Source organism: Uranotaenia lowii, chromosome 1, assembly GCF_029784155.1.
Source record: "Uranotaenia lowii strain MFRU-FL chromosome 1, ASM2978415v1, whole genome shotgun sequence".
NCBI classification, from domain to species: Eukaryota; Metazoa; Arthropoda; class Insecta; order Diptera; family Culicidae; genus Uranotaenia; species Uranotaenia lowii.
Genome location: NC_073691.1, coordinates 25123105 through 25135539, shown reverse-complemented (window position 1 = coordinate 25135539; position 12435 = coordinate 25123105). Strand labels below are relative to the sequence as shown.

Genomic DNA, 12435 nt, shown 5'->3' with positions numbered 1-12435 from the left:
TCAAACAGAATTTTTAATCCTTGGGAAACATTGAAGTTTCCTCATATTCATGTGGCTAGTGTGAGTTCTACTTCAAAAAATATGCAAAGGTTTAAAAATGTTTGAGTTCATCAAAATATAATCCTTTGGAAACAAAAGAAACTTCCACGTACTCATAACTCAAAATTTATTCAACCTGAAATATCTTCCTGGATTTTTTCTGTCTTCATGATCTAAAAAAATCACAAGGGAACTTAAAATTACTTGAATTTACTGAAAAATCAGCAGAAACAAGGGTAACCTGTGAAAATTTTGCGAATTTTTAGAGTTTTTTTTTACATATCTTTAAATTAAACCGGAAATTGCCCAATAACATATATGAATGAACGAATGAAGTTTTCCTTCAAAAAGTTTATTGGATGCGTTAACTAATAACTCATTTCAGTTTTTTTTTCTTCATAGTAAGATCCTCTAGTACAACATCCCATTTACAAGCCTCTTCACATAACAATTTTATGACACCCTCCCCGTTTAATGGCTTTATGAACCTCGGAGGTCGATCTTGAGAGTGTTCCCGCAGACACCGATTCGAATATTTGCGGAAGGGCAGGCTGAATTCCAATATAATTATTTAATTCGAAAGCGCACGTTTTTTCACTGTTGGTCGCTCAGTGTTATTGAATCTCCGAACATGGAGTTCTCACGAGAGGAAGGACCCACTCCAAAAAAAAAAAACATTAATAAAAATCAGGGAGCCCTTCCACGACTCAATCTTGTCTTAAGAGGAAATCTGACCATGTTACCTATCGCCAGCAATAAGTTTCGACTGTTTATTGATTTACCCTTTGCTGCTTGACACTAATTAAGTGTTGTTTTTTGTTGTCTCTTATTTTTTGCAGATCGTTGGAACGCCTCGAACGGACATTAAGTAGCAAGATTAAGCGCATTCCAGCAGCCGGCCATTCGGTTTTTCAATTTTCGGAAAGTACTAGCTGCCGGGCACCGTATTTGGGATTAATCCTGTGACCACTTAGGACTGCAAATATGGCCACTCCATAATAAGTGACGAGGGACCTTGGCAAAGGACGAAAATTGGCTGGCGATAAGAGAGTCTGTTACTCGTCGTTACTTTAATAACCGGAACTGAGTTAAGAGCTGATGTTGCGTGAAGACTGAAATTGATGCTTTCAGTTCAAGAAGCCGAGGGATGTCACCAGCACGGTGTTTTTGTCGATAATTGCCTGCGGACGACCCTGGCCGTGAATGACCGAGAACCCTTGCTCGGGCTCTGACTTGATCAACGAAACACCGGACAACTCTCTGTTTAATGAGATGTAGCCATCGGAGCGGCTTCTAAGGCCGAGAAAGCCTGTCGTTTGTCCTGTCTCGTTATTGACCGCGCGTGTAATTATAACTTAGTTCTGTTGGATAGTTCGGAGGAATCGAATCGGAATTTTTACGTAACGCCCTTCCCCTTTTGGAAGTAACTTAAAATGTCTGAAATGAGTCCAAGTGGCGCAGATGGAGTGGGGGGAGGATCCAACCCAATAAGTCGAGCCGTATCACCCCCACCTCAACACAGACAAGGTCCTCTGCCGCCGATTCCGGCCGTGAGGACTTCTTCCCTTCCGCCAAATCAGCAGCAGCCAATCCCTCAACCTCGATCCAGTACCCAGCTGACTACCCAAGCGATTGTGCATCATCATCATCACAATCCTCAGCAGCCTGCAGTCAGCTCTCAACATCCGCAGCCGCCAATTCATCTTCAACCTCAAGTGATCATTGCTTCTGGTCCTCCACCGGGACCGCCTAATGTTGGTGCAAGTAATAACAGTGCTGCTGCGATACTTCAGATGCAACAGCAACATCAGCAACAACAACAACTTCATCAATTGCAACAGCATCAGCAGCAGCATCATCAGCAGTTGCAGAATCCATCGAACGGGATGATGATGATGATGGGTGCCGGCGCTGCTTCTGTTCCTGTTCCTCCGGCATCTGGAGCTTCTTCTGGAGCCATCGGTAGCAATCAGGTGAGTGCTTGTTTTATTAATTTTTTTTCTGGTACCTTCCCTCCTCTTATTTTGAGTTGATGATACGAGTGGTTTATTTACCTTATATCGAGTAATTTAGAAGAAAAACCTAAACCTTATCTCCATTCTAGACCTTATAGTTTAAGACATAGACTGAATTTAAGAATTTCGATTCTGCACTTCGTTTATCTCTGAAAAAATCGTCTTTCGAAGTTTCCTACAAATTTTGCAAGTACTTCAAAAGTCTCTTGAAAGGTGCTCGTGAATTACAAAAAAAAATCAAACAATGTTCACATGCAAATAAGAAACCAAGGAAAATCTCGACGTCTTGGAACGTATGTAAGTATCCGAAGAATTTGAAAACGTCTTTAATTTCGACTCAGAGTTTACAAGTAAATCGTATACCTTTTTAATGGAAATCTTGTCTATAAGTTGCTCAGACGTTTCAAGATTATTTTTTTTACATTCGAACATTAATAAGATATTTTTAAAGACGAAAACTAATATCACAGAGAAAACTTCATTTTACAATCACTTGAAATCATTTTTTTTTGTCAACTTTGGAGCCCATGATTGTAACTCAAAATCTTGTTTCAAACTGATTTAAATTACATATTGCTTAAAGATATTCCTGTTACTATGACTTAAATCTTTTTTCTAAAAACTTAGTTTTAAACCCTTCAATCGAATACCAAATTTTCAGAGTAAATGAAAATATTAAAAATTCTTCATTAATGATATACCAAACATTGAAGTCACTCACTAAGAAAATTTGCATAAAATTAAAAGTATTAAATTGTGAGCAATACAACTTGGCCACTGGATTAAAAAAATACACAAAAGAAAGGAAGAAATTTTTTAAATTTATCGAGTTGAGGAATATAATCTTTTTTGTTTTATATTTTTCGGTGAGCGCTCACCGAAAAATATCAATCAAAAAAGATTATAAGTATGTGCGATAATCAAAACTAAACTACAAGTTGAGAAATAGAAAAAATTAAACAGATTTACAAATAATGAGGAACAAATCGTTGTTCGAAGCTTGAACAACTGTGATCAAATCAATAGACAATATGAAGAAATTAATTTAAAAAAATCTAAAATTTATAGAAATAAACCATTTAAATGGACACAACTTAAATTTGTATCAAGAAAATTATGAGCTTAGAGCATTTTTCAGAATTAATTGAATGTGCTTTTTTTCAAATTCGGGAATAAACGAGTTGTTTTACAATTTTTATAGAAGTTTACACAACTTAAGAGGGAGAAAACCGGAAACCTTGTAAGGACTGTCGATAATCAAAAGAAAAAAAAATGAACTGATTTTAGAATTGAAAAAATAAAAATAAATGAAAACCTTTTAGGTATAAAAAATATTAATAAAAATCAAAAAATTAAAAAAAATTTAAACGAAAAATTAAATAAAAAAAATAATAGCAAAAAATAACAATAACAAACACAGAAAATAAAAAAAAAATAATAATAAAATTTTAAACAATAATGAACAATAAAAAATATAAATAAAATATCAAGAAAAAAAAAAAAGATAAAAAAATATATAAAGAAAAAAGATAAACATAAATATAAAAAACGAAGGGAAAAAATTAAGGAAATAATAAAAAAAAAATTGAAAAAAATATCAATTAAAAGATGAAAAAATATAAAATAAATAAATTTAGAAATGAAATAAATTTTAAAAGAAATTATGAATAAAAAAATGTAAAAAAAATTTCAGATTAAATAAACAAAAATGAAAAAAAGAGAAGAAAAATTAAAAAAATCATAATAAAAAACAAAAAAGATGAAAAAAAAACAAAAAATAATGGAAAATATGAAAAATAAAAAAATAAAGCAAAATAAGAATACCTGAAGAAATAAAAAACAAAAGAAATCAATAAAACAAATTTCAAATAAAAAAAGAAATTAAAATATCAAAAAAAAATTCAAAACTTTAAAAATATAAAAATATTAAATGATAAAATTATGAAAGAAAAAGAAATAAAAATTCAAAATAAATTTAAAAAAAAATAAAAAAAAAAACTGGAAAAATTAAAATCAAACATTAAAAAAATCTGCAAAATCAAGAACTTAAATTAAAAAAGAATTGAATACCAAAACATGAATAAAAATTAAAAAAAAAATCAAAAAATTAAAAATAACAAAAAGAAAAAAGTTTAAAAACATGAATAAATAAAGAATAATAGAAAATACACATTAAGAAAAAAATAAAACATAAGGAAATAAAATAAAAAATAAGGAAAAAAATAAAATAATGAAAATAACAAACAAACATTTTTTTTTAATTAAATAATTTAAAAATAGAAAAAAACAAAAATGCATACAAAAAAATTAATTTAAATAAAAAAAAAATATAAAAATAAAAAATAAAAATTAAATAAAATATTAAATTAAAAAAAATTAAAATTAAAAAAAAAATTGTAAAATATAAAAAAAATTAAAAAAAGACAAACAACAAAAATAAGAAAAATTACAAAAATTAACTACAAAATGAAAATAAAAATTGAAAGAAATTAAAAATTAAAGAAATCAATAAAACTAATTTTAAATAGAAAAAAAATTAAAAAAACGAAAAAAAATTAAAAAAAAATTCAAAATTAAAATTTAAAAAAATTAAAAATTATATATGTAAACATATTAAATGAAAAAATTAAAAATTAAAAGGAAATAAAAATTTCAAATAAACGATAACAAAATTGAAAAAATAATTTAAAAAAATAGACAAATAAAAATCAATCATTTACCAATCTGCAAAATCAAGAACAAAAATGAAAAAATTGAAAGCTTTTAAAAAATTAAAAATTAAAAAAAATTAAAAAAAATTATAATTCAAATACAAATAGAAAATTAAAAAAAATTAAAATAAAGAGATAGAAAATACACAATAAGATAACAAAAAATGTAAGGAAAAAAAATAAAAAATAAGAAACAAAATAAAAGATATGGAAAAAAAATTAAAAATATGAAAAAAAATTAGAAATAAGGGAAATAAATAAAAAAATAGGGAAAAAAATAAAAAAATAAGGAAAAAAATAAAGAAAAGAGAAAAAATTAAAAATAAGGGAAAAAAAGAAAAATAATTAAAATTATTTTGAAAAAATTAAAATATTAATAATTTTAAAAATTATAATAAAAATACAAAAAAATTTAAAATTAATAAAAATTATTGAAAATATTATAGATTTAATTAAAATAAAATGAAATAAAAATTGAGATAAACTATAATGAAAATTAAAAATTCAAAACAAATAAATTTTAAATTAAATTTAATATAACAAAATTAAAAAGTATATAAAAATTCAAAACATTAAACAAATAAAGAAAAATAAAAAAATTTACTGCAAAAGTTGTATTCGAGGTTTTAGGATTCAAATTATGGAAATTTTAAAATTATTTTCAAATTAAAAAATCCTTAAAATCAAATAAATAAAGACAGATTATGCCAAAAAGTCAACATAAATTTTAGATTGAAAAAAGTAAATAAAACCAACTAAAATTTTAAAAAAATAATTAAAAAAAACGAAAAAAACTACTCTAAAATTTATATCAGCAAAACATGAACAGAAAGGAAATTTGAACAAAGAAATTAAAATTTAAAAATTTCAAAAATTTTGTGTTAAGAATTTTCTTAAAGTGTAGAATGAATTTTTCAAAGTACAATTAAACCTTCCAAAGCTATTCGGGTCGATATGACTCGAAGCGCATATTTCAATCATTATAACCATCATTCCAATATAATGAAGAACTGAGATTTTTAAAAGACCAACTATGTTCTATTAAAATGATATTAAAATTATCGAGAAAAAACTAAAATTTGAGTTTTAAAAATCCGTTTATTAAAAATTGAGATGCAGCGAAGCAAAGCAAAAGTTTATAAAACATAAATTAATAGAACACATTAATTTTACAATGATTTAAAAAATAAAATTGTTTTTCGGGACTTTTTTCATTCGGAATTTTAGTTTTTCTAAACCTGATAAAACATATCAACTTGATTTTGAAATATTGAGAAAGAAGAATAAATTACCTACACAATGAATGTGAAATCAACAAACAACAGCTTAAGAGGGTTAAAAATAAAAACTTTAAAAACTTTCGAAAAAAGAAAACTTGTGAAAGTAATTGAAATTTGTAGAAACAAAACAAATTCGAAGTTAAGGTCATTTTTTTCAAATCGGGACAGCAGAAAAATTGAAAGAAAAGAGAATAAAATGAGTAGAATGGAGGACAAAAATTTAAAAAAATGAAAAGTGAAAATTTGGAAACAAAATTAAAAATGGAAAAAGGAAAGTAAAAATGAAAAATGAGTGTAAAAAATAAAGATTGAAAAAATTGAAAAAAAAACATAAAAATTTGAATGTAGAAAATTAAACAAAAAAAACTAGAAAAAAAACATAACGAAAAAAGTTAAAAAACAAATAAAAAAAGGAGAATATGTAAACTTGAAAAAAAATTAAAAAAAATGAAAATAACAAAATAAAAGGAAAAAAAATTTAACAAAAAAAATTAATCGAAGTTTTTTCCAACGTAAGTAAACCTGATTGAGATTTTAATTTTATATCCTGAGCTCAACTATTAAACCTTGGACCAGACAAGCGTTACTGGTATATGCATTATGAGCAAGGTTACCGAAAAAAAATTCTGTGTTTTTGCGACAAAAGATTCTGACTTTCTGTGATCTTCCCTTCAAATTATGTGATGGTTTTAGCATTAATTTTTTAAAAACAGTCATGAAAATTGAGTCTTCTTTTACATTTTACTTGAGAAAATTTAATTAACATCACCAATCCTATTATTTTTATCCAAAACAAAGTAAGAAATCTTAAATTTATGTTGACATAGAAATTTTATTTTTGGGAATACGTACAAAATTTGAAAATCTGTAAAATTTAAATATTTCTAAAATTCTGTGTTCTGTGACACAGATTCTGTGATGAAAATTTGCTCGAAGTTCTGTGAAATTATAGATTTTTCTGTGATCTCGGCAACCTTGATTATAAATTATGCATTTTTCTTCATTTCTGTCTGGTGCTGGTTTTTGATTTAGGATAATTCATTTGAGTTTGTTAATAGTTGTTAATTTTGATGTGAGGTGAAGATTTTTTAATTTTAATCCTGAATCTTAAATATTGTTCATTCACTATCGTAAGTTTTAACTTTTTTTGTTTATTGAATTCGAGACCCCTAGGAAAAAACCATTTCACACCGATCCAAAATCATTCTCTGTTTCTCGAAAAAGTAGGGTTGATTTGAGCGTAGGTGTTCCGCTTGAATAAATTTATTCCAATGATTTGAGATTTCTAATGTAAGCAAAATTCCATATTGTATTGAGACTTCTGGATAATATTATGTATCTCGGTGGAGTTCTGATAATCAGAGTTAGAATTGAAGGTTGAAACTTCAGCTAATTGAAATAGAAGAAATCTGCTACAATAAATTGCAGGGGCAGATTTCTGCTCAATATACTGGATAAACATTCCCGAATATGTATATTTTAAAGATTTTTAAACTTAAAATTTAGTTTCTAAAATATTTTTGACATACATTTTCTGGATTACGTTCAAATTTGAGGGAACTGCGGGAAGCCGCCAAGCACATCGTCCCGAGCTAAGTAATCCACAAACAAACCCAATTGAGAGACGGGTACGGAAAACTTAAATCACGCCAAGTGGTCATATTTTAACACCCGGGTTTTGCATTTACGCAAAATGCTTCTGCCATGCGATTCTGAAAAAGAGAGAGACCCCCCGTTTTTAGGTTAGGATTTTCGGTCGTCGGCCACCAACATCCTCCACTTGCATATACCCGTTCACTTATTCACTTACTTACTTACTTACTAACTTTGTGTGCAATAACGAGAATAAATGGTTTCCAGCTCTCGGCTTCGACGGCGGCAGCCCTCCAAACCAATCATATTGTCATAATGGATAAAATTTTACGGATGCAAAACGCGCTGCTGCTGTTTGTGTTTGCGAAAGCGAGATGCTTAAAATGCTTCCAGTTGCTAAAATTTACGAGACACCTAATGGGTGTGTGCAATTTTGTCCGACGGCGGCCACCATTCGCGAATTCTCGGATGAGTTTCGGGCGCAGATAAATATTTGAAACCCCGGCTTCCCCCAATTCATCGGTTTTGCTCTCTTCAAACGAAGTCGGTTGTTTGAAGATTGGGAGGGGGGGTCACGACGAATTTACGATTATTTTTATTGTAATATGTTTCGGGCCGTTTCGAATTTGAATAACTCGCTTCAAGTTTTTCTACGCATCACCAAACGTTTTCGTCGAGACGCGCGCGCCTCCAACTTTTTATTGGGGGTGTCGCATATTTTTATTGAATTTGACACAATTCCCCGTTCATCAACAAATGGCGAAGACGGCGATGCTAAGCATCGTCATATTTTTTTATCTTCTTTCAAGGGGTCAAACAATCGGAATGACAAGGGCGACTCCACCAAAATGACGAATGATTAGCCTGTTCTACCTCCTTCCTCACTTTGTATCGTTAATCAAGCTGTTGTCGTTTGTTATAATCAATTTGATGACGATGAGGAGACGATGAGATCATACGTTTTTTCGGAAGGTGTGAGTGATATCATCTTCAGTTCGATCGTGTCAAACTCTAATGGATCACCCCAAAAAAGTTTACCGCTTTTCTGGTGTACAAATTAGCATATGTTTTCGGCATTTCCGGTGATAAAATTCGGGTGGCATCTCTTAATTTTGAGAGACAGATCCTCTAAAGAAGATAAAAGCTTTCTGTCCAATAGCAATAAAATTTGTTCAACAAGAGAAGATGTTTGGTGTATTTTCTATAAGTGGAAGTCCCAATCCGATATCATCAATGGACATTGATAGGTCTCAGTATTATATGTTATTTTCTATCAGTCTAGTCTCATCGGAACAGTTTTCTGAAAAAAAAAGAATTTGAACAACATTTTACCAACAACAAGTTTTCAAATCAGTTTTAAGCCGAAGTCTCATCCCATGTGAAAATTGCATCAAGAATATTGGCAGAAAACGGTCCACACCCAATTGCTTTTTCGCTAAATCGGAAGTCTTTAGGCCAACTACAATTTTCAGAAATTTCATCCCTGTTTCTGTGATTTTCAACCGGATATTCAATTTACTGTTAGCAGATTTGTCTCAATTCGTGAGAACAACTATCATTTAACGGAAGTCTCAATCAGATAAAAAAACTTCTGTTGACGTTAGAAATCTTATGCATATTTACGATTAACCTTCTACAAAAAATTGATTGAAGCAGAAGTCTCAATCCGTCTATATTTTGACGAGCGAAAGATTTAAAAGCTTAGAAATTTTTTATATTTTGCAGAAGACTTAATCCACGTGTAAACGAAGTTATCGAAATATAGACAATAATATTTTTCCAACAAAAATTTCTTGAATATTCTAAGCTAACTGAAATTCTTAGAAATCCCAATCCGTTTCGGTGTTGTTCAATCAGATGTTAAATTTTTTGATAGCAGAAGATTCCCAAGTTGTGAGAGCAACTATCATAAATCGATAGTCTCAATCAGATTTAAAAATTCTTTTGATTTTAGAAATCTCACTTCCTAGTCAAGTCAAGTCAAAAGTCACAGTTTAGGAGCACCGTCCTTGGATACATGTATTGATAAATTCTCAGCACAGAAGAAGTCTCAATCAACATTTTTGCTTGTCAATTTGAATTTTCTTAGAAAACCTTAAAAAAACGGAAGTTTCCATTGGCGTTGATAATTAAGGCAAAAAAAAATTATTCTCGTAAAAACAGCTTCTCTTTTCGAAGAATAACAAAATAGTCATTTTAACACTTACGAACAGTTGATAAATTGAACCAGAAATCTCAATCCACATGAAAAGATTATCGGAATTTAATTGTCTCAAATTTGAATTCCAGTATTCTTCGTTCTTGAATACATGTATTTAAAAAATCTCAGCACAGAAGAAGTCTCAATCAACATTTTTGCTTGTCAATTTGATTTTTTTTCAGAAAATCTTCAAATAAACGGAAGTTTCCATCGAACTTGATATTGTATGCTGAAAAAAAAAATTATTCTCGCAAAACCTACTTTTCTTTGAGAAGAAAAACTGATAGTCATATTAAAACTTACAAACAGTTGATAAATTGGACCGGAAGTCTCAATCCACATTAAAAGGTTATCGGAATTTAATAGTCTTAAATTTGAATACCGGTATTATTCTTCGTCTTTGGATAGCAGAAGCCTCAATTAATATTTTTGGTTTTCAATTTGTTTTTTTTTTCAGAAAGCCTTCAAATAAGTAGAAGCTTTCATCGGCGTTGATATTCCGTGCTTACAGGAATTTATTCTCGTAAAAACCTCTTTTCTATTTGAAGAAGAGCAGCTAGTCGTTTTAAAACAGTTGATAAATTTAACCAGAAGTCTCCATCCGCATCGAAAAATTATCGGAATTTAATAGTCTGAAATTTGAATTCCGATACTCTTCAACAAACATTCAAAAGGAAGTCTCAATCAGTGCAGTTTCAAGATAGCATTACGTCCCAAATATGATTCAAATGTATGTCAGAACAATTTACAGACAGCAGAAGTCTCAAGCTTTGGAAGTCATTTTCATTTATCGCACCTCTCATTGCTGCTTATATAGCTTAGAAAAAACAATATTCTCTGGAACGAACTTAAAAAATGAAGTTTCAATTAATTTATTATCGATTTCCATCCATTTTAATAAAATTTCTGTTTTGGAAAATCTCACCACAAAAAAAGCTTCCTTGAGGTCAAAGTTTCAAAAAGAAGTCTATAGCTGCCAGTGCGAATACGTATTTTCTCATCAGAAGTTGTCTCAGAACACTACACCAATTCTGAAAGCAGAAGTCTCAATTCAGTTTACCTGAATCATCAAAAAGATCACCAAATTCACTTAAAAAAGATATCCTTTCAGATAGAAATTTTGAATTTTCTCTACAGTTTTTAGCTTAGCTTAGCTTGATTGACTACTCACATCCACCGTTAACCGTTGAATATGAAATGCTTTGTTCAAATCTTCTATGGAATTATTCATCTTTACACAATTTTATTCATTCGTTTATTTATTTTTTGTATCTTCCTGATAACATTTTTAATGAACCTATTGTTACAATCAATGCATTTGAATTTTCACTACAGTGTTTAGAAGCAAAAATCTAATGATAAAAAAAGAACTAAAATATACTGTAGTCAGTGGAAGTCTCAATCTTATGTGTTTATTTCCTCAAAGTGGTACTCTCAATCTGGTCAGTTACATTCTTTTGACAACTTCTATCATTTTTAATTAACAGTATCTTCAACTTTTTCTTCGCCGGCAGATGCGCAGAGCAGAAGTCTCACTTCGGATTTGTTAAAGTGGTCTCAATCATCAAAACACTTCTTTACATATTCAAAATTACAATTGAGCTCAAGAAAAATGCACACAGTTTTCTCGATAAAACTGTTGAATGGTCGGTGCCATTACTGGAAGTTGAGGTTTCAATTTGTACTCGAGTATGACCACATTGGCGGAAATCTCAATCCACTACAATATCTTGGTTAAAAAAAACTATTTTTCTTTTTAAATTAAGTTTAAGTTGAACCAATTCCAATTTGTTTTGTTCTAGCAGAAGTTGCAATCAACTGTAAAATCAGGTAAACAAAATAGAATCAAAAAAGAATTTCGAATTCCAACGTGATTCTAGAAATATTCGTTTTAAACTAAAGAAATTGAATGTTAATTCAAATTTGCTAACTACTACGTAGAATTTAAAATTCGTTAAATCATCAACAAGAAATAAATTCAAATATTGTAAAAATAAGAAATTAATTTGGTTGAGAATTCTCTAATTTTGAACGTTTCATTTCATTCAAAAATCTTTCTGATTATGCAGATAAAATTCAATGAGCATATTCGAATAATTTATGTTTTTCGCACTCCGGTTTTCCGTTCGAAAAGAAAAATGGCTTTTTGGAATTCATAAACAACCAAAAAAAAGGCCTTAATGTTGACCACAGATCATCGGCATTCCGTTTAGTTAAAACAGACCGCACATTAGCATTCAAAAAATTCCCTCGGAGCCACAAATTTCGTGAGCCACACGTTTCAGGCGTTGAGCCGTAAATGGCTGTCCAAGACCGGATTTGGAAGTCTCTCTAAACCAAATCTTTTTGAGAGGAAGAGTCCTTCCCCATGCCCCGAAAAACATCGTATCGAAGCAAAGAACGATCGTTATATAATCGATACATATTTGATGGCAGTTTAAAAGGTTCCATTCCGGAAAACAAATAGTCGACCGAATCAAAACGGATGAACAAAAAAAAACACAAAAAAACAAACACCAAAAATCCAAAACCGAACATCGTAAATTTGGTGGTCGGCTTTTCGAGGTATCGATTAATCCCTCTTTAAAAAAAAAATA

General features: G+C 29.7%; 1 protein-coding gene across 5 annotated transcripts in view; it reads left to right on the top strand.

The window, feature by feature from the left end:
* The window catches only part of LOC129741867 (uncharacterized), a 544810-nt gene that overhangs the window by 272549 nt on the left and 259826 nt on the right, over positions 1 to 12435 (top strand). For all 5 annotated transcript variants that reach the window (XM_055733697.1, XM_055733690.1, XM_055733681.1 and 2 more), the window contains one exon: positions 879 to 2012. In XM_055733697.1, coding sequence (XP_055589672.1) covers positions 1473 to 2012 — 540 coding nt within the window. In that variant the 5' untranslated portion in view covers positions 879 to 1472. The remainder of the gene's footprint in view (positions 1 to 878; positions 2013 to 12435) is intronic.